The sequence below is a fragment of the Tauraco erythrolophus genome, chromosome Z (genome assembly GCF_009769465.1).
Source record: "Tauraco erythrolophus isolate bTauEry1 chromosome Z, bTauEry1.pri, whole genome shotgun sequence".
Classification (NCBI taxonomy): Eukaryota; Metazoa; Chordata; class Aves; order Musophagiformes; family Musophagidae; genus Tauraco; species Tauraco erythrolophus.
This window is the reverse complement of record NC_141496.1, coordinates 21033793-21059308: the sequence shown is the minus strand read 5'-3', so window position 1 is coordinate 21059308 and position 25516 is coordinate 21033793. Positions and strand designations below refer to the sequence as shown.

The 25516-nt window shown below is 37.1% G+C and overlaps 1 protein-coding gene across 1 annotated transcript in view; it reads left to right on the top strand.

Moving 5' to 3' along the window:
* The window catches only part of ARL15 (ARF like GTPase 15), a 213482-nt gene that overhangs the window by 69738 nt on the left and 118228 nt on the right, over nucleotides 1-25516 (top strand). Inside the window, exons 3-5 of the mRNA XM_086629654.1 lie at nucleotides 3302-3446; nucleotides 6214-6273; nucleotides 18063-18271. Of these exons, the coding sequence (XP_086485780.1) occupies nucleotides 3302-3446; nucleotides 6214-6273; nucleotides 18063-18271 (414 nt within the window). The remainder of the gene's footprint in view (nucleotides 1-3301; nucleotides 3447-6213; nucleotides 6274-18062; nucleotides 18272-25516) is intronic.

Genomic DNA, 25516 nt, shown 5'->3' with positions numbered 1-25516 from the left:
AGGTGGGCCTGTGAGAACCTCGTGAAGTTCAACAAGGCCAAGTGCAAGGTCCTGCATGTGGGTCGGGGCAATCCCAAGCACAGGTACAGGCTGGGCGGAGAATGGATTGAGAGCAGCCCTGAGGAAAAGGACTTGGGAGTGCTGGTGGATGAGAAGCTCAACATGAACCGGCAACGTGCACTGGCAGCCCAGAAAGCCAACCGTATCCTGGGCTGCATCCAAAGAATTGTGGCCAGCACGTCAAGGGAGGTGATTCTGCTCCTCTACTCTGCTCTCGTGAGACCCCACCTGAAATACTGCGTTCAGCTCTGGAGTCCCCAACACAAGAAGGACATGGAGCTGCTGGAGCGAGTGCAGAGGAGGGCCATGAAGATGATCCGAGGGCTGGAGCACCTCTCCTATGAAGACAGGCTGAGAGAGTTGGGGCTGTTGAGCGTGGAGAAGAGAAGGCTCCGGGGCGATCTTATAGCAGCCTTCCAGTACTTAAAGAGGGCCTACAGGAAAGCTGGAGATGGACTTTTTACAAGGGCATGTAATGACAGGACACGGGGAAATGGCTTTAAACTGAAAGAGGGCAGATTCAGATTAGATCTAAGGAAGAAAATTTTCACTCAGAGGGTGGTGAGGCACTGGAACAGGTTGCCCAGAGAGGTTGTGGCTGCTCCATCCCTGGAAGTGTTCAAGGCCAGGTTGGATGAGGCTTTGGGCAACCTCTTGTAGTGGAAGGTGTCCCTGCCCATGGCAGGGGTGTTGGAACTAGATGATCTTTGAGGTCCCTTCCAACCCTAACCATTCTATGATTCTATGATTCATTTAAATACATTATTACAAATATCCCCTAAAATGTGCTGTAGAATTTCTCATTTCAGCCAGTGGTAAATGCTATACACAGCAGCTTAAATTTCAGCAGCTTTCTGAGGCCAGAATATTTAAAGTCTGTTTTCATTCCAACCAAACAAAAATATTTACTGAAGAAAATTAGCCTTGCTGAAGGACAAAGTCATAAAGATAATAAAGATACAGGAATCACATCAAATAAAATATGAGAGTGGTCTTGAGGGAGCCATTTGCCTGTCTTCTGGGCATTTGCCTGTGTCTGATGTATCTCAAGAACTTTTGATCCCTAACTGTGCTTAGTGGTGAAGGATGAGTGAGTGGGTGGTAGGTCTATGTATGCTACTTTGGACAAGCAATTTGACCTGTATTTTTGATTATATCAACAGCACATAAAGATTGTCCAGAGATACTGAACTTCACAAAACCAACCTACAGAGCCCCTCTGTCACCCGCAGAGCCTCCACATGTGTTCTACAAAGAGCAATAATTATCTTTCACAGAATTGCACTTTATTAAATGTAGTCAGGGCTGCAAGAGTTGTGTCTGGTTTCATAAGAACTGCACAGTGTCTGGACAGAGGGAAGCACAGACTTCCATCAGCACATCTATTCCTTTATGTTTTTCAATGTGACAGCAAGAAGTTGTTGCAAAGATGCTGTGCTGACGGGGACAAATTGAATCCTTTTTAACGACTGACACACAGCCTTGGGAGCTCTGGCAAGCTTCGAAGAGTTTATGTGGCCTTCAGCCTGATATCCATTAAGTGGAAACTCTGTTTGGAGGAGCTTATGTTGTGCAATGAACTCAATTGGCCTTTCTCACTTAAGTACCAGAGTAGAACATTTGCTGTGACTTTGTAGAATCTGTGAAATAAGTATAACCTGATGTCAGTGAATAAAGCTAAAAGGCATGTTTACTCTGTTTATCTACAGACACACATAAAAGGGCAAACCTTCTTGAAAAAAGTAATTTTTAGTCAGATTTTAATAGAGGCAAAGCTTTTGTTTTTAAAATCTGTTGCCTTTGTTCAGCTTAAGTACGACTGTAAATGTTTTTACTCCTATAACATTTCACGTTTTTACAAAGTGTTGAAGGAATTTCATAACTTTCCTTGAACTTTTATTTTGCTTCTTTAAACCAAAGACTGTTTTGGAAACATGTACAATAACTTACCATCTATACAGAAAGAATCCAATAAAAATTCTGCATTTAGCGAGCTGTCGTTTTATAATCACATTCTCTTTAGATGACTTCCTCACAGAGCCAGACTGCACTATATGCAACAGTGCCTTACTGATGTCTGTTCAGTTTCTCTACTCCTCCAGTAGTCCTCAAGAGATCCTCATTAGTCATGTAGACAAACTTAGTTGAGGTTGTAAAGATGGGGATTTCTTTACCTAATGCGGTGATTGGCTTGTGGATGTGATGAAGAGCTGGAACTGTGTAAAGACAGATTGTGTGAGAGAGGAGTGATTGCTCAAACATATTTTCCCTTGGTTGTCACAGCAGATGTATTCCTCTGATTTTAAGGTGGCAAATATTGGGGAGAAAGGTATTTATATATGTTGAGGTGGTGGAGGTCTATCTTGGACATTGGCGGGCAGTTATACCCCATACCTTAAATATAAACTTCCTAGATTTCCCAGAATGGTACATTGTTAGATTTTTACTTAAAAATTTTCTGTATTACATATGAAGAAAGATCTAATTAACCTTAGTAAGGGCTTAAAGGACCTCTCGAAGGAGCTTGGCTTGCTTTGGCAATACTGTTTGAGACATGAGTGGAACGCTAAAGTAGGCTTTGTGAAAGAGATTTTTATTGTTTATTTTGTGATTAATTTAAACTTCCCCAGGGAAAGTGAGAGATGTGCGTATTTATGACTAGAGCTATGTCCAGAAAAATTTATGTCTTTACAAGCTGTACTCTTTAACAGATGCTATTGTAAGGTTAAACACATGACAAAGCAAGCCTAGGAAGGACTCAATGGTGTGAAGTTCTCTTGTTATTTTTCTGTGACAACAGGTAGAGCCTGACCGGCCCCTGCTTAGGAGCTGCTCTGATGTTCACACCAGGTATTGCATGAAATTTGCACAGGAAGCAAACTCGTGCATACTCAACCACAGAATTGAGTCGGGCATGTACCTGTCTCATTGTGTGTGCACTCTTCATGCTACTCAAGAAATGGATGTCACTTTCCTCAATCCAGCTCTGTGAGATTTAGGTGAAAAGTTAACAGATATATTTATGTTTTCTTATAAAGCTGTTCCAGATTTTAGCTGAGATGGTGTCAGTCTGTTAATTGTTGATTTTGTCAAAAAGTAGAGTTGGAATAATAATTTACTCCTTTCCAATGTCTTTACCTTTATGAACTTGATTTTTAGAACCTTGTTGAATAAACATTTGCCAAAAAAAGTAACTTCTTCCTTTTGTTTTTGTTTTGTTTGTTTTTCCCTACCCTGGTAGTGTTTTAGAGCACTTTGCTGCAAGGGACCGCCACCACCGCGACCTGAATATGACTTGGTTTGTATAGGCCTCACTGGTTCTGGCAAGACAAGTCTTCTGTCACAGCTTTGCAGTGAAAGCCCGGAGAATATAGTGTCTACCACAGGTAGGATGCTACCTTTATTGCATGGTGTGCTGTAACTTTGCCTAAAGGTAACTTTTGAAACATATTGGAAAGGGGCTAGAGAACTTCAGCTTAGTCATCTTGCTTTTTGAAAGTACCTAATGGATTGCTCTGAAGCTACCACTACTTACTCTTTCAGTGTTTGGTCATATGTTGGGGAATATTTGTGAAAACATACAATTTGTAATGGAAGTCAAAACATACATTGTGGTGTAATGGAGTAGAATCATTGGAAACATACAGTAGCAGTGTATTGTAGACACACACTAAAAGGTTTTTTCCTTCTCTTTTTACTTTTGGTTTTTAAGCAGTCTTGTTATATGGACAGAAAAGAGGAGAATGTGCTACAAAAAAAATGAGACAGTGATATTCTGAAACTTAGGTTGAGATTTATTTCTTCTCATACTTGGTCAGTACTGCCTTGTGGTATATACTAGCAACCAAAAGAATAAATGTAATGGAAATGTTTATTTCTGCTGATAATCCTTTAGTTTTAGATCAGCAGAGTGACCTGTTTATGTAGTAAGGACAGATTGAGATCAGAGAATCAATTTTCAAAAGGTTTCAGTGGTGTTGAGAAGACACAAAACCGAACACAATGACCACAGCTAAAAGGTATCTTAAGTCCAAAAAATTTGAATATACATTCCGATGTAAATGAACCAAAATGCCTAATACTGAAAAGAGTACTTTCATTAAAAAAAACCACAAAGAAACCAAAAAAAAAACCAGCACCAGAAAAAAAAACAGAAACAAACATGTGCAGTGAGAAGAAGGAATACCTGGCTGCAAAGTTGAGAAAGAAGAGAGATTAGGTCATAGAGATAAAAGAAATCTGGTTCTGTGGCCACAGCCACATTTATTAAGGTTACTGAGAGAACAGATAGTGAATGTTGTATAACTTGTGTTTATAGTTACATGGCTTTATATTGTAGCTGTGGTTCATGGGCTTGAATTTTATGATTGTCCCTTAGCAACTGGTTTTCAGTGTATCTTTGTTCAAATTACAAGAACATAAGGTTATTTAATACAAATGTAAGTAAACAAAGTAAAACAGGTACAAGAAAATACTGGTGTTTTCTGTGATGAATAATTAACCCATTGCCTTGACAGTGATCTTACTGGGAATGTTAAAGAGATCTGACATTTCATTGTGTGGATAAGGTGTCAATGCCTAACTCAAGAAGCTAGAAGGAAATTGTGGAGGAATTCAAACTTTTTTTTTTTCCCCTCTCCTGAGCTTTGTCTTTGCAGTTCACCTGGAATTAGTGCAAATTGTACGTCAGCATTTTAGACCCTGAAAGAAATAGTAAGAGCAATGTAAATAGTAATATAGATCTATGAAAGGAAATAATGAAAATAAGATTAATTCTAAAATGAAAATTCTTACGTGTTTCTAGGTAGTTGCAACAAAATACCATTATTTAGTAAGGCAACTGGAGGAATAAAAATGGGCTCTAGAGAAGACTGGGCAGCATCCAAACCAGTATGATGCATATCTAGGTTATTCAGCTTACAGTAAATCTGCCTGTGTGTACCGTATCTATGCTGTATCAGAAAATATTGTTGAGAATCCAGGAATACAATGTGACAACTTCCTCACTCAGTTTTCAAACTATAGTCTGTCATTTTGCTTTTCTCATCACCACCACTCAGGTCCATTCCAGTTTTAACTCTTTTCTAGCAAGAGTTTAGGATTTGTTTTAAGACAACAACAACAACAAATATTTAATAGTTATTCCCTTCAGATTTTCTTGCACTTTCCTCTACTGCATCTAGCTCTGACCGTAGTTGGAGTACTGGAATATCTTATTAGTCTGATCTGGAAGAAAAAATACCTCATTTCTGTTAAATGGTAGCTAATAAACTTGGAGTGAAGCACATTTTTTCAAAACTTCTTTACTCAGTTCACGAGTATGTAATCATGTTGAAACTACTTGTACTACATAGAAATAAATGTAATATCTATCTGGACATTTTATACTGAAAAAGCAGATATAATTTTTGCTATATAAAGCATTATATACATTTATATGTATGTATGCACTAAACATGCAGAATTTATTATGTAATATCTTGATGAATTGCTGGGAGCCTTTCACATTCCTTTTCTCTTGGCTGTTTAAATTTTCAGTTAAGGGGAAACATCACACCTTAAAACATTTTTTTAGTTTTAAGCATATAAAACTAGGCTAATAGAGAATTCATAGATGCTTTTAGTGTGCGTGTAACCATTTAATACATACCACTTGGGTCTGTAAAAGGATATTTCTATTAATAACATGTGTAGACAGGATTAATACTCTACACTAAAACCTGTGAAATTTAAAAGTAAAAAACCCAGTGATTTGAATTGCATGTTGTCATCCACGTATCCTAAAAATTGCAGAAGGACCGCTTCATATTGCTGATGGTCTGAAATCTAAACTTTACTTTCAGATCCATTAAAAGGTGGTTTTATAAAGGCATATTCCATACTAACGGCTTACCAAATGTTAGATGGCCTGGATGGAAGTTTTATGCTAAATTTCGTGTGCCAGGTATTTAATAGTATCGTTGCAAATTTCATTGCTCATACTGGTTTATCCTCCCCAATAACTGATATTTCTAAACATCATATTGAAACAGGATTTCAGATGCAAAATCCTGGTTCTTCACCAAAAAAGTAGTCTTTTCTGAATGTATGTAATAGATTTCAAATGACTTCTTTAACAAATAACTTAATAATACTCTTTATTTCTGTTCTTAGGTTTTAGTATAAAAGCGGTGCCATTCCAGAATGCCATCTTGAACGTAAAAGAACTTGGAGGTATAGCATTTATTTGTTTGATTATAAAAACATGCAGTATCTAAATCTCATCGTACCGAACTGTTCATTGTTTTAAATTTAAGAATGATAAATCAGTGTGTCTGGAATTTAAAACCTAAGTTTCACCACAGCTGATAAAGCTGAGAAAAATTGTTCAAACGCTGACTAAAAAGAACAAAAAGTAAAAAGCAGGAGGACCATAAGGTGTATAAGTGTGGTGTATCTCTTTAATGTAATTTCTTGGATTGCAGTGGTTAAGTTATATGGAAATACAAACTGGACTCTGTATTTGTACTATGACTCACGTGGCAGCTCAAGGAAGTGTATTCCCTGTGTTTACTGTAAGTATAAGCTTTTACTTAGGAGCGCTGGCTCAGGTAACTATGTGAACATTTGGCAAAACCACTATTTGGCAAAACTGCACCACTGAAAGTGTTGCAAAGGCAACCAACTTCCAATGAGTTATATTCTTCAAGATCTGTTCTCTTGTTGAATTTGTTGGGTTTTGGAGGGATGGTTGTTTCGTGGTTGTTTTTTTAATTGTCTGTATACAGGTAAGCTATTCGACTGCCCAATTCTGACCCTGAGTCTTAAGTGATCAAGAGGTAGCTCTTGTAAAAGGAAAACACTCTCCTAATGAGAGTTCTCGTGGAGTCTAATTTAGTCTAATGTTCTTCTAAGAAAAAAACCCAGGTAGATCTTCTTTATATTCTAAAATTTCTGTAGATCTTTTTTGTTTTCTGTGTAAATTTAGTAGAATTTAATCTTGGGGATGTTCGTTGGATTTTCAGCAAGGTTGATGTCCCCACCATAAGAGAGACACAGATTTTTTGGAGCGTGTTCAGAGGAGGGCCACAAAGATGATCTAGGGGCTGGAGCACCTCTGCTACGAGAACAGGTTGCGGGAGCTGGGATTGTTCAGCCTTGAAAAGAGAAGACTTTGGGGGGACCTAAGAGCTGCCTTCCAGTACCTGAAGGGAACATACAGGAAGGCTGGGGAGGGACTTTTTACAAGAGTGTCCACTGATAGGACAAGGGGAAATGGGTTTAAGTTGGAGGAGAACAGATTTAGATTAGATCTTAGGAAGAAATTCTTCAGTACGAGGGTGTTAAGACTTTGGAATAAATTGCCCAGAGAAGTTGTGGATGCCCCCTCCCTGGAGGTATTCAAGGCCAGGTTGGACAGAGCCTTGAGTAGCCTGATGTAGTTGAGAGGCGTCCCTGCCCATGACAGGGAGGTTGGATTAGATGATCTCTGAGGTCCCTTCCAGCCTATGCCATTCTATGATTCTATGATATATCCCTCAAATGCTCTGGGATAGAAGTTAATTTGGTTCTTGAAGGAAGTTTCATGAGTTGAAATCAAGTTTCCTGATGGTTGTCTTATTAGAAACTGTTTCAAGAAGGCTTTGAGATAAGCATATATTAAAAGGATAGCATTTCCTCTTTACTACCATTGGTCCATGGATTTAAACATGTTATGTTCTTGTTTGAACATGTATCTGGTAAAAGAAGCAGAAGTTTTCTTTGATAAAAGGGCTGCTCCACAGGGATAGTGTTGATTCTGCTTGAGTGTGTTATCTGCATAATGTGCACTTAAGTCACTTTTTGGATTTGTTTTGAAATAGAGTGCAGCCCAGTTTATATGTTCTGCTGCCTGATCTCTACGAAATACATAATTCGTATTGGTAGATGCAGTTTTTGCATCAGGAATTGAATCTTGAGTATTCTACAGGAGAACCTTGTTAAAGTCTCTTCCTTCAATTCTGATCATACAGCTTTTGTTTTATGCAGGTATGTGTGTTACGAGAAACCTTATCTCAGCTGAGTGCTTTGATGTGGCAGGATGTCCTGAAGTAATCAGAATTTTCAATTTGGTTTTTCTCACTCATTTGTCTCTTCTCAAAGACAGAAGGATTATCAGAATTTTTTTACTTCAACTTTTTATTTCTTTTCCTTTTAACTATGAGTGTTTGCAGGTCTGTGCTGGGAAATACTATCATTTGCTTTTTCTATGAGATATTGGAGAAAAATGCTAATTCTGATAGCTTTTCATTGCCTAGGTAAGGGAGCTAAGGCAAGCTTCCAAAATTTTGTTTTTCTCCCAAAAGCTTGTGGTCAGCGTTTAATCTTCTAGTAGAGAGATGTGTTCCTATTTGATGAAGGCAGCTTTCTGGAGTGTGCATGGTTTCTCTCTTGATGCTGTATTAAAGAAGAACATCTTACATATTTAATCACTGCTAAAATTTATTTTGGAATTTCTGCTTCTGGGGTTGAAGAGAAGCCTGTGTTTTTGTTCTTATTTCTGGTTTTTGCCTTCAGTTGTTATGGTATAGTTATCTAAGTTCTCTTTACTTAGAGTAGTATGGAGATCTTCTGCAGACAATGATCTTGGAAACCTGGAGGAAGGTAGAAAGGCATCTGTTTTTAACAGTCACTGTCCGTTGTTGGGTAACGTTCAATGGATGAAGTTCTATATACTTTTAATTTTTGATACTGTTTTAAAATTGTTTTTTGGGCTTAGGTAACTGAAAGCTTCATATGTCTTTGTAAAGCAATGTATTAACAGCCAATATTTAAAAAATTTACAGCCCAAGTCATACATTTCAAGGTTCTTCATACAGTTCAACAACCAAGCAGTTATGTGAAACAGATGCTGACTGCGTAGTATCTTTTTTGGTTGGTTGAAGGATTATGCTTCCTCAAGGCTGAAGACGGTGCTAGTTTTTACTGTGCTAGTTTCCTTCTGAAGCTGCTAATGAAGCCAGGTTCTGCGTCTTCCTTTCTGTAGGGATTATAAATTTTCGGGCAAAGTGTATAGAAGAACAGACTCTCTTCCTGGTCATATTATCTCTTCATCGGCCTTTAGGATTAAGGACATGGAGCAAAGTTTTTTGTGTGCTCTTTTTGCAGAAATTTTTCTCTGAAGTGCATGATACTAGAGTATTAAAACAAAATAAAACAATCCTATTTCTGTAGGATTTTTTAATTCCTACCAGAAAACAAGGTTTTTATCCAGTTTCATAAAAGTTAAACATTTGGTTTAAAAACGTTGAATTTGGTGCTGAAAAAGTAAGAATATATATAGCTTTCAAATCAAACGTAGACCTGCTTGAAATACTTGAAAAGGAGGTCTTACTTTATTTATTAAGTTGAGCTGCCTGTGCTTTAAGTTGATATACCAATAATCCCTTCCTGCTCCCTGAGAAATTAAAAAAAATAACCATTTTCTTTCCAATCATTTAGTCCATAAAATAATGTGTAATTTAGATTATTGTGAAGATGTGCTGTACCCTAGTCCACATTGTTTCAGAATGTTCTCTTAACCAGGATAATTGGAAATACATTTCTGTGTTACGCAACTCAGGTGAGTTAGATGGTATAGAAAGAAATTACAGGTTTCATGATTTCCTGTTACGATGCAGCAATCTCTACTAAGGATGAAATTGTGTACACTGGACATACAGGAGAGTGAGGCAAGAGTGGAAAAATAAGGCAGATGTAAACATTTGTTGTTCAGAAGGTTCTACCAGTGTTTTGCTGAAAGAAGTTTGAGATGCTGAGTGCTGAGGTTTATTCTCAAGACAGATAATGAAGGTGCAAAAGCAATAGGAAGCTTTTTGTTTGGTTCTAACAAATTCCAGCCTGGAGACACAGTGCCTGAAACCACCATTTATTCAGTGTGTTTATTCAATGATTTGCTGTTGTAATGCTGTCAAACCAGAATGCAAAGTTGCGGTGTCTGTTTTGATGTGGATACTTATTCAGGCCTAAATCAAGATTATAGGTCCATTCTGGAGGTCAGCTGATATTTTACAGTTGTTTTTTTTAAGAATAAGTCTTTTTTGTAATTTGATTTGCTCTCTTGTAAATGCAGGCTTAGCATCTACTGGTGATATGCCAAATACTGAGCCTGGTCAAATTTAAAAGAATTATTCTGGATATGAATAGCTCTTTCTTCTTACCAAGTTTAAAAATGCTAACAATGTGTTACAGAGTTTAGTAACATTCTCTGTTTTATGTAATAAAATATATTGTCTTATGTTTGTGTTATGTTTTTGTAATCTGCCCAAAGGCCTTTTTCACAAGCATAGGGAATCAATATGTTGTGTAGTCATCTTCGAAACTTCATTTAAGACAAAATGTGTTAAACATTTAGCGAGAGTGGAGTGGTTAATATCAGGGATGCTCGAGTGTCCAGTTGGTTGAGCATGCCCAGGAAGAGAGAGATGAGAGCTGTCCTCCTCACTGCTGTTCCTTCTTCAGCTTCATGACCGAAGTCATAAATTCACACTCTTAGGCCAGCTAAATTAATTGTCTAGGTGAGAATTTGAGAACAAATAACTTTAAGTAGGATTGGTTAAACAAAGCATGTGTATTTTGCCTTAATTTGGAAGTAAAGAGCAGAAGAAGAGAGGGTAGGAGGGGGAGTCGCACTGTCATGTAATCCAAGTTGAATGGAAGATATGAACCCTGGGAGAAGACGGCAGCAGTTGCCAGGTAGTATCTGCCTTGTGAAAAAATGGGAGAGGAGGGAGAAAATACTGTTGAGCTGTTAATTAGAATTTAAAATTTGAAGTTACAGGAAGCTGCTTTCCTTCTTTACTCTGAGGAGGGAAAGGAGAGTACGGAACACCCTTGTAGCCACGTAGCCTGGCAGTGCAGCTAAAATTTAATCTAGTCAGACATCAGAAAACTGATCCCACAAGTAAATGCCAGCCTAAGTCATCTTTACAGGGATGAACTAACACAAAGCAATAAGATCTCCTTACTGTATTTGACTAAAAGGCAGTTGACACCTTTACAAAATCTGGTAGTGAAGTGCATGCAATGCCATCTGCAACATAACAGTTTACAGAACCTCTTAGCAGATGAAATTTTTAGATGACCCTGATGAGCTGTCCAAGCTGTGACTCGCACAAGGACGCTGAGCTTCCGAAAGCATTCAAGTTAGATCTGTTTGCTATCAATCATGTTCAGCCTGCTGTTCAAATAGTGCCAAGCCCAGGCTCTGTCACTTAGTTTCCTCATTTCATAGATAAGAGAGATCATTTACACCTGCTTACAGATTTCCTTAACATGAGTCCTGAGGAAGCTCTTATAAGGATTCAGCATTAGTGATCTTTCCACTGTTCTTTGGAAGTACTGTTCTTTTTCTACAGTTTGCTTTTTACAGTGTGAACAGACAACCCGCTACCCATCTTACTCAAAACAAGTAGGAGCCATGCAAGCAACGCCTATCAAAGCTATGTACAGTGTGGCAAGCAAAATGAAATTACCTAGCTCTATTTTTTTTAGGGCAGGGAAGCTGATTGTTTTTGTTGATGAGATGTTTTGTGGAGAGAAATGTAGAACCTTTGGTTTGCCAAAAAGCCTCTGTCTCCTGTTGGACTTGCAACTCCATTTTCTTCAGGCTGCGTCAAAGGGTTGAGCATAGCAGCTTAGCTTAGCACCAGAAATGATACCTACATCTTACAAACTACCCCCCAAACAACAAAAAAAAGTTTCTTTTTGGTTCTAGATGGAAAAGGCCTTGATCCTTTCAAAGACTGAAGTGCATTCAAACTTGTGAGCCAGTCAGCAGAAGGACTAGACAGATAGAAACACACAGCTGTGTTAGACTTGCTGCTTTCTTTATATGCCTACTAGACTTCAGTGCCATAGAGAAAGATGTGTTTTGAGCTTTACTGGGGATTCCCTGCACTGTTACGAAAGTTATGACTGCAGCTCAGAAGAAGGTATATCTGTGCCTTCCTGGTCAGCCTGGGGAGCTGTGCCGCTGGTTCTGAGATCCTGGTGTAGTCCTCCAGCAGTTGCGGAAGAAGGGCAGAGATGGGGTAACAGGTAGAGAGGAAACTGGCAGATGATGTTGTTCTTGCCAGCTGTTCTTTGCTAGCCCTGGAGGACTTACTGTGTGTTTGTGCCTTTAAAAAAAAAAACAAACAACAAAACAAAACAAAAACCAAACCAAACAAAAAACCACTTTAAAAAACCCCACGGCAGTAGGGATGATTTTGAGAATGACTGTCATACCTGAAGTCCAGTTTAGTGTGGTGTGTCACCTGCTGCAAACTATTAAAGCTTCAGGTTTAAATAAATGTTAGACCATATTGCAGGGCACATGTTTTCTTACCTTCCTTTTGAAATAATCTGTAAGATTTTTTTAATGAACTTCTAAAATAAACTTTTCAAATTGCATGTTTTATTTTAAGGTGGTAGTAATATACACCAGAGCAAACTGACTTTCTGCAGGCAAGTGTAGATACGGTGTTTTTAAAACTTTCAAGTGCTTGCAACCTAAATGTTGTTCTGACAGTTGTAAATATCAGAGTAGGTGGAGATTCAAAGTTGGAGATGGCACCTAAGTTAGCTAACAGGGAAAATACTGAAGGCTTGAATTCCAGATTAATCTCTCTTGGGAAGCCTGGAAAGCAGTAAGAAATGACAGAGATGGTTTCCATAAACTTCAGTTTGATAAGAAAAATAAAAATAAGCACAATAAACTTAGGTAGATTTCTGATTTTTTTTTTTAATATATTGGATATAAAGCCATAAAATTTATTCTTCAACATTTTTTGAGTGTTTTCTTTTATGCTCTTATTTCAGATTGTTGTTGAATTGCTGCAGTGAGTATAGCTGATCTAGTAGTCTCAATATGTTCCTCTTTCAGGAAGAAAACCTGCCAATTTCCTACTGCCATGCTTCATGTATGATTGCAGGAGGGCACTGCCTGAAAAGTTAGGGAAAGCAGGCTGTGATCACTTGGTCTTAAATCCTAGGAGGCAGAAGTCCTGGGACTTTTGAATCTTGAGCAAGGTTTTGGTTTAACATCTGTATTGCTGCTAGCGATAAGCAGTAGCAATGCAAAAGAGTCATTGGATGGTGACTGACATTGCACCTGCAGGAAACTTCTGTATCTTCTGTGTGTGGATCTGTCTGTCAGTGCGGACAGATTGCATGTACACACAAAGTGAGTATTTTAGAAAGGATTTACAACTTTATTTGTAATAAAAAGGAGCTAACGGTTTGAAAAATACGTGGTGTTAAAAAACAACAAAAAAATCTGTATGCTGTATTTCTTCAAGGGGAGTACTGGGAGACCTAAACAGAGAGTATGCTCAAAATAGTAAAGAAACAGCCACATCTCTTAAAAATGTATTAAAATTTCTAAGAATCTAGGCATCTTCCTGATTACCTAAGAAAACATGTCAGTTTTACATGTGAGGAAATGATGGGAAGTGAAGTTGTAAACCCTACATAGATTCAGAAACAGTTGCTTCAAAATTATTTTCATAAGGTTTTCTTGGGGTGGGAGGGGAGGATATATTTAAAGATTTTGCAAGAACGGACAAGAGACTTATGTTCCCTTCCTCCTTACTGCCCCACCCATGGGCCAGTCTCTCATGCAAAAAGATTTTGTGGTGCAGTTGACATATTCCTTGGCATCTTTTCACCTTTTTGATAATTAGAAATTATCCACTTAGTATTAATAGAAGAATTGTGTATATAATTTTTATCATCTATAGAACCTTCAATACAGGTAGATACCTATATTTCAGGCGAGTGGATGTTGTATTTGAAGTGGTAGAAAAACTGATTGCAGCCTGCATTCTTTCATGGCTCCAGCTTAACTGTTTTTGGTAGGAAGCAAAAAAAATTCTTTTCTGAATTTGAGGGTGTAACTTCTCTGGAGCTGTAATGTATTTTGAGGGGAACAAGAGCTTGCATGCACAGGCTAGACTATCTTGAAGCAATGGCTGTATGACTTTTATTGTACTCTCAATGAAGAATTGCTGCAAGTTTGACAAGTAACAAATTTGACACCTTTAAATTGCTTTCAGTGATATTTTTTTTTTTTTTCTGTTTTCCTGAAAGTACTGAAAGGAAGAAATTGAAGGTAGCTTCAAACTGCTGTGAATGAAGATGTAAACAGGAGCATTCATAGTTGAAAGGAAGATTTGCAATTCTGCGTCTTGCTTAATATTTACAGGAGTACATCTTTGTGCAACCTGTTTTGGATGTGTATTAAACTGCGTGTAACTCTCAAATTTTCCCCTCCAACTTCCAGACGGCATTTGAGAGGGTACTGTTGGCACTGATACAAATCAGAAACGGTTTTAATATGGACACACTGTACCCTTGACTGATAATCATAAAGAATTTATTTATTTGATATTTTTAAAATTACAAATGAAAATTTTTCTAACATTTTGAACAGTTAGTTGAATGAACCTGCCCTGCAGTAATGCTGAATGATTGGGGTTTTTAATTACAACACCCTGCTGTTTCTCTGTAAGGAGAGAAACATTCATTTTTTTTCCTTTTTATAAATAATTCAAGCCTCTGTTTGATTGAATACTATCTTTTCTTTTCTAATACTTAGTGCGATTGTGTTGTAGCGTGATTCTCTTCCACCAATTTATTTGTAAATGCGATGTTTTAGTCACATTACAGGACTTGTCCCACTCCTGTGCATTCCGGCTGAGGGCAACAAATCGTACACCCAAGCATGAGTTGAGGCTCTTGTCTGTGTCTGAGGAAAACACTACACTGAATGTCACATTTTAGTGAACCTTTTGCGTAGTATGTTCCCTAGATCGAACATGAATTGCTGTTATGTTTTTGTGATGTTTTGGAGATTCTTACCCAAGTTCCTGTTCCTTGTTCTCGTTCCTTCCCATTTCTTTTGTCTTAGTTTAGGCATAAAGTGGTTGAAGAAACAGCCCTGTGTCTGCAAAACTGTTAGAGAAACACATGATATTAGGCTGACAAACCTAGATGCTTATCTTGTGTGTTACTTTTGACTGATAGGGCATTTTGGGTACCAGTTAAGTTTCTGGTTTTATCTCAGTGATCTCTGAGAGCCTGTAGATGTTTAATGGGTGCATGTTACATTCTGGATTGCGAAAGATCTCAGATTTTGAATTTCTCTGTCTTAGAAACCTTTGGAATAGGTTAAAAGATAATTCACAGAATAGCATGTGCTAAACTGCACCTTTAAAAACAACTGCTCGATAAGACTGAATTTGTCATGCCGCAAAATGTTATAGCTGGATCACTATTCACAGACCAGCGTTTCCTGCCCAGGATGACTCCACAACATACTACCTAATGCTCTGGAGAAAGAAGCTGAGAGCAGGTTATGCTCCCTGGATGTGAAGAGTAAAGTCAAAAGAATATAAGCTTATGTCTTGTAGAAATTGTGATTTCCAGTTGCTGATAGCTTATTGACGCCAGGAATTCTTTTTTGAGTGTATTTGCCAGAAATGAGTTAAAATGGCACCCTAAGGTACTGACTTTCTCAGTCTTTTTTCTTGTCTGCTTAGTGCAAGTTTTTTTATTATTAAACCTCAGGCTGTGATTTCCTCAGAATTGAAGTGTAAGCCAGTTCAGAGCAGGTTGTTATTCTAATGGAAGATCCCAAAGGATATACCAAGTTTTATTGGTCATTACTAGTTGATTCTTATCACTGTTCCATAATGACTGGCCAGGGCTGGAGAGAAAAGGATCACGACACTTTGTTGGTGTTTCTTTTGGGACAGTTGGTGTGGAGAAACAAAGTTTAGCAGCTAAAGAACCTGAACCAAAAAGACAGGACTGTAACTCGACAAATCAGCATACTGCATTTCTGGCTCCAGTGTCCCATCTAAGGATCCATGAACTCCATCCTTCTCTGTGTGGATACAAGAGGTCAAATGCTATGCAGTTCACCACACAATTTTTCACTTTAGAAATAGTACAGTTACAAAGATAAGTCTCAGGGTCTGGCGGCAACACATGATTGAAAAGTCGGTGGCTGAAGCTTAAGTAAGACAGATGTTATGTTGCTAGGAAAAAAAACCAAAAAACCTTCAAAGAACTGGTCATAGTGTTGGCCTTTCAGTTCAAGAAAATTATTCTCTACCAGTTTCTTAAGTAATATGATACTTCAGATGCCTGCGACACTGCCGTATGTGGCTATGTAATTAGTGTCCCTCTAGCAACTTGCTCTACTTGATTCTGACATAGCTGTTTGGAAAGACTGGAACATCTAACAGATGCTATGAAATTCTTTAGAAGTGCAATTGGTAGATATTCTGGTGGTACAAAATCACAGAATTAGCTTTTGATGCAATCGTTGTTTTGTATAAGTAATGTTGATCTTCAAAAGTTCATAAAATAAATTAAACACCTGTCCTATTTGTGCGTTGTTACTTTCAGTCTGGTTAGGTTAATAGAGAAATTAAGCGAGATCTTGACTAGATCCCATGGCCATTTACCTTTAAGTAATCAACTCTTAAGATCTCTTGCAGAAAAATCCTGTTCAGGTGTGACTTCAGTATTCTCTCTAGGAAAAAGTGTGCGTTCACAACTTTCGTTAGCCACCTAAATTGTGCGACGTGCAGAATACAGAAACAGGGTGCCTAAGTTTCCAGTGTGGCCAGTACAGAGAAGGCAGTAGCTCCAGGAGGCAAGATTTGAATACTATGAGTTGGATGCCTAAAATATATGGTGTCAATTCCTTTTCAGATAATGATTTCTTCACCTTTGTTTAGTGACTGTCTTTTCTGTTACACAATGTGTAAATTAAGTGAATATTTTAAGTATCATATCAATGTTACAGTAATTAAGTTGCATTAAACTCTCATTTTATGCCTACATATTGCTCAGAACTTTTGTGTAGTTTTGTTTCACTAAAAAATGGAATTTTCTTATTATCAGCGCTTGATATCTCTGTCTACATTAAAGTTCACTTCTCCCTATGTCAATGTAAGAAAAGTGTCTGTAAAGGATACTTTCAGCACATTTCTGCAAGTCACTGTCTTGCAGACATGTCAAGTTTTCTACCAGAGTATTGCTGCAGCTGTTCACTTTTTAGTGTTAGTCCCCACGAGTGTAGTGCCAGATTTAGACATACAAAGAATAGCCCATATCCAAATCATAGTTTAGATAGTTTGACAGCTGTCAAATACAATATTTTTTTCATACCTCAATGTTACAACATACGCTGCTCTCCAGGGGAGGCAAAAGCTTTCTGTAGATAACCTTATTGCTTTGCTTCTGTTGAGATGTCTGAGTGCTGCTGAACTGTGTCCTAAAAATTACAGTGCCACATAAGCCTGTACAGTCACTCATGTGTCTAGTGTTGGGCTCTTCCAGAATCCTTAGTGTGACTGACAGAGCAAAAACAGTTGAAATGAATGCCTTTGCGGGTTGTCACCATAGCTTCTCATCCACTGTTCAACTCACTATTGTATCACTGTTCTCCTCATTAAGTGTCTAATTACTTTAATAGACTTTCCTGACACCTTTTTTCCCCAATTATGAGGTGTTTGCCTGATGGTTTGGAGATGAGCTGAAAGACCTTATACCATGCTCAGAAACAAGCAACTGCTATGACAGAAGCTATGCATTGTGGCAAGGAGCTGCAGGGCTAAGTAGAAAAGAACGAACAAACTTTTAGGTAATAGTGCCAAGATATTTCAGTGAAAAGGTGTAGGATTAGACTATGTGGCACTGGAAACATGGTAGTTCTGACAGTACTCATTAATGGAGCAGAAGCTTTCAGAGATGAAAACTACATGGAGTCAAATTCTTTTCTTGTTTAAACAGTGTTAATTTTGACATCTCTCTGTGTGTTGGATTTATGATTTCCTTGTTCCTTTTTATTCTTTCAGTGCTTACTATTTAGGAGAAAAAATTTAGTCCATTGCTTTGATTGTTCCAAGTAGAAGGGTTATTTTCAGATACAAGTGTTAGATCTGTTTAATTATTTGTGTTTTAATTAGTTCTTGTTATTGTCTTGAAAGGGGCTGACAATATCAGGAAATACTGGAGTCGTTACTACCAAGGATCCCAGGGGGTAATATTTGTATTAGACAGTGCCTCCTCTGAAGATGACCTAGAAACTGCTAGAAATGAACTGCATTCTGCTCTCCAGCACCCACAGTTATGTACTTTGCCGTTTTTAATACTGGCCAATCATCAAGACAAGCCAGCAGCTCGCTCCGTTCAAGAGGTATGTTAACGTGGCAGCATCTTGCCTGTTTTATTTACTATCTGCACGTTACTCACCCAGTATTACTTGTTACCCTGACATCCTGGTTAAGGACTGGCCTCAGCTACTCTTCACTGTAAGCATGCAGTCCAAGAGCAGTCCCAGCCCATAAGAACTTAGTCCAATGCACTCTACACAGGCTTAGTTGTTCTGGAAAATAGACAAGTAGTACTTGGATACAAACAGTTCTCCTGCTTTCACCATATTTTGCTTAAGGGAGAAAAGATGTTTTTAAACTACTCATCAAAAGCTGCTGGGACAGTGATTTTTTGTTTAGCTAGTTTTTTTAATTTACTGTTTGTTTTAATTTTGCACTACCCTGTTACTCTATTATTTGCAACTACTTAAAGCAGTAGATTGCAGTTATAGGTGGTCTTTTATATAGACGCTTTTTTTCTGAACTGCTATGTACTGGTGTGAGGGCAGAGTTGCAATTCCTGTTCTGAAGTCCTTGTTCTGATTTTCTTCTTTAAGGATTAATGTCTTTGTGCAATTTGTAGCTATGACATGGTAAATTATAATATTGTTCTATTCAGTGTACCTTTTAAGTTTCTGAAAAGTTCCTCTTACCTACGTTCCAATCTGTCATATACCTTTGAGGAAATGCTGAAAGTAACTGATTCCTCTTGAGAAGCTCTACTTACTCTTCTGAAGTTATAGGAAGAAGTTAAAATTTTCTTGTCATTCTGTTCATGAATGTCGTTTAAAGGACTTTTCCTATTAAAGACTGTATGTGAAATCTCCTATTTGTTCTGTGAGTGGTGTTTTTTATTACAGCAGAGTGAAAACTGTTTCAGCACCTTATTGTGTTGTTGCTTTGTATTTAAACGTTACTTTCTTAGATGCACTTCTTTGTCTAAAGTATGATCTTTCTGAAGAATAGCAATTCAATTCAATGCAAAACTTACTGATCTGTAGGTTAGCTGCTATTTGTACAGTATAGTTGTATGTACTTTCTGTACTACTTTATTTCTGCTTATGCCTCCTTTCTTAGCCAAAAGAAATAAGAGGATAAAAAGTTAAGCTTATTGTGTGTTTAAGAGGAGGAGTAAATGTGACTGGAGTATAGCGATGTTTTTAATATGAGAGAAGGAGAATAAGTAACAACCGTGTAAGCTACACTGTAAAATGTTGTATTAAATTGTTGGTTCTTTCCTCCAAGAAACCATAATTGGGGCGGGAGAAGGAATTTATATTTAGTATATCAAGTTACTTGGAAAGGTAAACTGAAATGATGCAGGGGTAGAGTCTACAAGTTATAGGTCTTGTTCATCTGAAAACAGATTTGGGAGGAAGGAATGAGTTTTAAAGGAAATGTACTATGTATTTTTATGTATCAGTTTATTAATTTTTTCTAGTTTATTGTGCAATGTAAAAGTAAAGCATATATTCCTAAACTTTCCGTTTAAAAATGACAATATCCTGAGGCACAACTGGCTTCATTTTACTTATCCAAATATACCCAAGATGTTTTGATTTTTACTTCTTTTTTTTTTTTTTTTTTTTTTTTTTTTTGTAGAGCAATACAGATTACAATTTCCATCAACGGGAATGCTTTTTCCACATGATTGAAGTATTTTTTATTTTATTACTTTTTTCCTTTGTAAAATGGCCAAATTTGGTTTAAAGTTAATTGAGGATTTTGATTAGAAATATTGTTTAAGAAATGTTACTTGTCTGGTTTAATAAGAATAGCGAATACAATGCCAGTGAGTTTGTTTTACAGCAAATTATATAGGTAACTCTTTTGCAGTTGAGCCCATGTGGATAGACTTTTGAGCCTGAACTGAATCTTTTGTGTATTTAGAGTTAGCATTCCTTCTGTTTTATTGGCAGTACCCTCATTTTCTCCTCATCCATCATTACCAATTCCTTGATATCTCAGTACAGGAGTAGATCTTTATACGTTTACAAAAGTATTGAAATATATTTCTACTGCGTGCTCTTTTTAAAAAAAAAAAAATCTTTTGGTGCATTATCATAGCAAACAAGTCTTGATTGCTACTTTGAGGTTGTATGAAATGCTGAATACAAGGATTTTGTTAAATGTGCACAGCTTATGCATAATTTCAGGAAAAAAAATCCCTGTATCAAGAGCTCAGTGTTCGTCTTTGAACTTCTTAAGAGCAGTGGAAAACAAAATTATTTAAAAAATGAAGGAGAATGTCTCGAAGTAGTTACTTTGTCCCTGAAGAAGTAATGTCCTGTGGTTGCTGTTTATGCAAAGTAGGAGCCTTATTTGGTCGATTGTGTTGATGTTAAAATGAACATTTCTTGCTTTCCTAAAGGCTTTACTGTGCTGTTGTCCTCATTAGTGAGATGTGAAATGAAAGTAAAACATGGAATCGTAAGACCATTCCTTATTTTAAAAAAAAATTATTTAAGGATTTAACAAAAATAGCATGTTGGGCCCTGAAAGTTTTATTAGACATTTTTGCAGAACTAAGTCCATTAATTATAGGTGTTTCCTTGCTTTTTTATGTGTCAGAAGACCGATGAATCACAGTTAAAATATAGAAGTATGTATGCATTCTTTTAGGCAACAAATTGCCTTTCTTTAATGGATATGAAAGGACCCCTTGGAGTATAATTAAAGAAAATGTCTGACTTGAGTGGTGCGTAATAGGAATTGTAGAAAAATATTTATCCACAACAAAAATCCTTCACAAAACTGTACAAATGCCAAGCAGTTTATGCAACAGATGTTAGTTATATTTATTGCTGGGAAGTTCAGTTGCTTCGTTTTTTCAAAATTTTATATTTTGTCTTAATATGTTTTCTCCATGCATTGCTTAGGTAGAAATGATAATGTAGAAGCTGCGTGCTGTAAGTATGAAGAAATGTATGAATAGTTCAATTCAAAACTATAATGGCTATTTGTAAGAATATACAAATAACTTGTTTAATTTACGAGATATAATTTAACCTAATTCATTTTGCAGGCCTGGTTGGAGATGTATTTCATATTACTGAAATTATCAGGAAAATTACAGGAGAAGCTAAGTTGAAATACTGATCAGTAAAAGTAATCTTTATTTCCTGCGTTCAGGTGCTGGTTGGCTGTTTCCTAGGTTTTTTTTATTTTTAAAATGAAATCAAGGAAGTAAATTTGACATTTCATTCTAGAAACTATACATTAAGATGTCATTTTAAATATTGTACCTCTTATTTCTCTTATGTCAGTTTCTATGGTGTTTATTCCACCTTCCCATGTCAAAGATATTTGTAAGTTGTTCTGTTGTTCCTGTGACAGTAATTTAAGTGTTTTCAAATAGCTGCTGAATGCATTCAACTGAGCCATGCTGAAATAAATACTGTGTATGTTAACCAGACTGTAAAACTCAGACAATCATATTTGAGTCAAGAGGTATGCTGCAAAGTAACCTTGTTTTAGATTAAACTCAAAATAACGAAGAATCAATCATATGTAAATCAATTCTGACTTCGGTTTTGGAAACTTCCTGAATTAGTAAATAAAAATAGTTAGAAGTGAAAAATAAATTTAGTTACTCAGCATATAGGAAGATGGTGGCATATCAGTTTGGCCACTGTTTCCAAAGTACAGGGTACAATTCTCAAACAATTCTCTAATTATGTATTTTTTTAAATAAATATCCTGATGGAGCGTGCTTTCGGTTTTCCATCACAAAAGTGCTTTCGATTATAACTAGTGTTTTTGATCAGTCACATTTCTGTTACAGGCTTAAAATATTACAGGAGCTCTATGGTGATAAAAAGCGCTGTAAATTGCTTTGCAAGGGAACAGCCGCATTACTATGACTACCAGCTTGTTGATTTCTACTTTGGAATGTGTGCTACTTTGTGTAATAGTACTGGAAGCTGGATATTACAGCGGATTCCTGTGATTTGAACCAGTATGCAAACTCAGAGTCACTTTCCTCCCAGGTCAGAGCAATATTTAGAAGTCGTGGATAGAATACATTTGAAGCTGTTCATAGCCACTGTATTTTAGGAACAGGCTATGCTGAGCAAACACTTGTCTGGAACTGTTGAGGACTTCAGGAAGCCATGTAGGACTGGCCAAAGGAGAAACCAAATCAAAACATGAAGCTTTGCAGGTTCAGTGGTGAAGCAGCTACCTGTTTGGCAGCATGTTCGTTTTGAGAGGCTTCTTTGCTTTTTGTGTCGTTGTAGGTACCTTTCCACTGAATTGTTCTATTCTAAGATCATATATGTGAATGCATTCATCAAGTACAACATTTTGGTGGGGTTTTTGTTTTATGCAAAAGTGCAGGCGATTAATACATTTCTTTCGTACGTAGAAGTTGCTGGCCACTAGGAGAAATCATTGAAGATATGTTCTAAATTTCTGTTTTAAAAAATGCTGGAACTTTTTAATATAGATCTACTAGTGGACAGTGAATCAAAAAAATCTTCTCAGTCTATTTTAAAATTATATTATTTTTAAAATGTTGTTGTCAGGAAAAAAAAATGTGAAAAGGTTTTGTAGTGCACCAATCACAAGTGCTTTTTTTCTTGCACATAAGATCTGACTTTACAGTTGTAATACTGGTGGCTGGGTGAAACTGCAGAGGAAAGTCTTTTCTGTTTTCCTTTTTTCTTTGGTAGAGCAAGATTAAAAATATCTTTGAATTACAAACAGTATTTTCAAAAGCAAGTGTGAAAGATTGATCCCATATTTACATAGACTGTTAGGCATTTATCTGTTGGAGAATATTGTTAGACGTTTGGGTTATGAATTGCAGACGGTGTTTAATTTGGTTTTCTGCTAGCAGAAAAGTGGAGTGTGACTCTCCTTGTTAGAAGAGCCACCTCAGGGATGTGAGGGCTAATATCTGTTACTCTGCCAGTTTCTTCTCTGTTGTTTATGTCTGGAAATAATTTTGTAGATAAACAATGTCGTGTTGATGCCTTAAACGTCTTAAAGCTAAATAACTATTGCAGGAGAATGTCCAGTTTTGTCAGCATCTGTGGAGGCTCTTGCTGGTGCCAGGGAACTGGGGTGCTCTAGAAGCTGAGCTTTCTGGGCCTGCTGATGCTTTCGGGTCTGAATTGGTTGCTTATGACAGGCTTAATTCAGGATGTAATTACTTCTTTTTATTTTGATGTCTTTGTACTATTTTGCCAGAGTTAATGCCTTTTGTAGTTTCTGCTAGTTAGTTAGGGGAAAATGGTTTCTTTTTGGAAACCTTTCAACGTACTGGTTACAGAAGTCATTACTAACAGTCTGAAAAACTGCATTGAACAGTGACATGTGAGGAGATTTAGCTTCAGAGAGCACACGGTATCTCAGCCAACAGTTTTGAGTGGATAATGCCTCCAGCAGCGGGTACTACAAAAACTTAGCCCGAAACCTAGAGTGGAAATGGAAGAGCTCTCTGCAGGCTGTCCCATTCTCACCCTGGTCAAGCCTCTCAGATTAGTTCACCTATCTGAATTCTTAAAGACCAGCTGTTGCAAATCTGTGTACTTCATGACAGGGACATCCATAGCAAAGTTAAATCGGGGGCAGATTTTTCGTTCCTCAAGAAACTTTCTGAAATGATTTATCTTCAGATTACTGCAGCAAATAGCGAAAATATGGATTCCTACCCTGTTTTGAGATCATAATGACCTTAATGACCTTAATATTTCCAATCCCCTCACTGCAAATACTTCTTCTCGTCCAAGGTGTATCCCCTGATATTTGAAGATTGTGTTGGAGCTGGACTCTGCTATTTTGAGTATTGGCTGCTTCCTTCATAACTGTGGCCTTTGCAGGAACAGAGGAGTTATTTGTCAGATTTCAGTTATGAACACATTTGCAGGAGAGGAGGACATTATTAAACTGATGTTTAGGAACTATTAGTTTTGCCATGTTTAGAACAATGCAGAAATAACTCCTATTTAAATGTCTCACAGGAACTCCTGTTCTGATTAAAGAATTTCTTCAGACCTGTTAGCAAGATGATTTACATAAAAAAATCATAAAATAAAATAATGTAAATAAAATGCAATATAAAAAATAAACAATTAAAATAAAAATAATCTGTGAGTAGATCCACATCCCAGCTACCTGTGGATGTGCAAAACAATTTCATGCAGTTTCAAGACTGTGTTCCGTGTAAATATATAGCAGGTAGTGTTTGCTTTAATCATTTCGTAGTTAGAATGATCATACAGCAGCTTGGGTAGGAAATATTTATTACTGCAAAATGCAAGTGACCACATAAAGAAATCAAAATGAGAAACTGAAAATCTTCGAAGAAGCTGGATTTGTCTGTTCTCTTTGAGTTGCTGATATGGGAGGAAATAATGGTGAGCAAAGAAGAAATTAAGATGATCTGAAAGGAATTTTAAGGTCTTTTCAGGGATTTGTAAATCTAGAATGGCTCTACTTTTTGTGAAAATCCCTTTATAAAAAAGTGACATGAAGAATCCAAACAGTAAGCATACTTTTTGTTTACATGGATTTCTATTTTAATTATCTTTTACAATAAACAAAACCATGGCAGATAAAATCCCCAATATATTTTCATTAGATAGATCGAAAAGTGAATTGGGATTGTTGATGGTTTTTAGGTGAATAATATGGCTTACAAATAACTGCTGTTCTGATGTACGTGGCCCATTTAACAAAGAAAATTATACCTGCGGATAGCAAATTTCCTATTGCTGCTCTTTGCAAAGAAGTAAGTCTACAAAGAACTGAGTTGAAAGAGCGCCCCTGGAAACTGTGATTGGAATGACCCTCCTGAAGAATCAGACACAAACGCTTGAGCACTCCTGCAAATGTGCACATATTGCACAGCATACAGGGAGATGAAGAACAGGAGGAGAGTAGCTGAGACACAGGACTAGAAGTACTGTCCGCATACACCAGCTTCATGACATCAAACTGTCCTTAGATGGGTAAATCTCTTGAATGGCCCTTGCAGTTAATGGGACCAAGTATAGGTCTGCAAAAAAGCTGCATGTTTTAGATTGATGTTTATGAGTATTGCTGTGTATAGTTTCAATATCAGTAAGTTTTTTTTAAAGCGTTCTTTGTGTCTGCAAATTGTTGTTTTGTATGTATATAGATGGGTGAACTTGGAGTGATTTCTTTTGTTAGCAGGATGGACTTGCATGCTGGCCTTTGCCTATCTCATCCTTCAGTCTGACTGTTGGGTTACCATATGATGAACTGGTTTGGGCATAAAAATTAACTACTCTCCTCCTTCCTTCTGATCTTATTTTCAAACA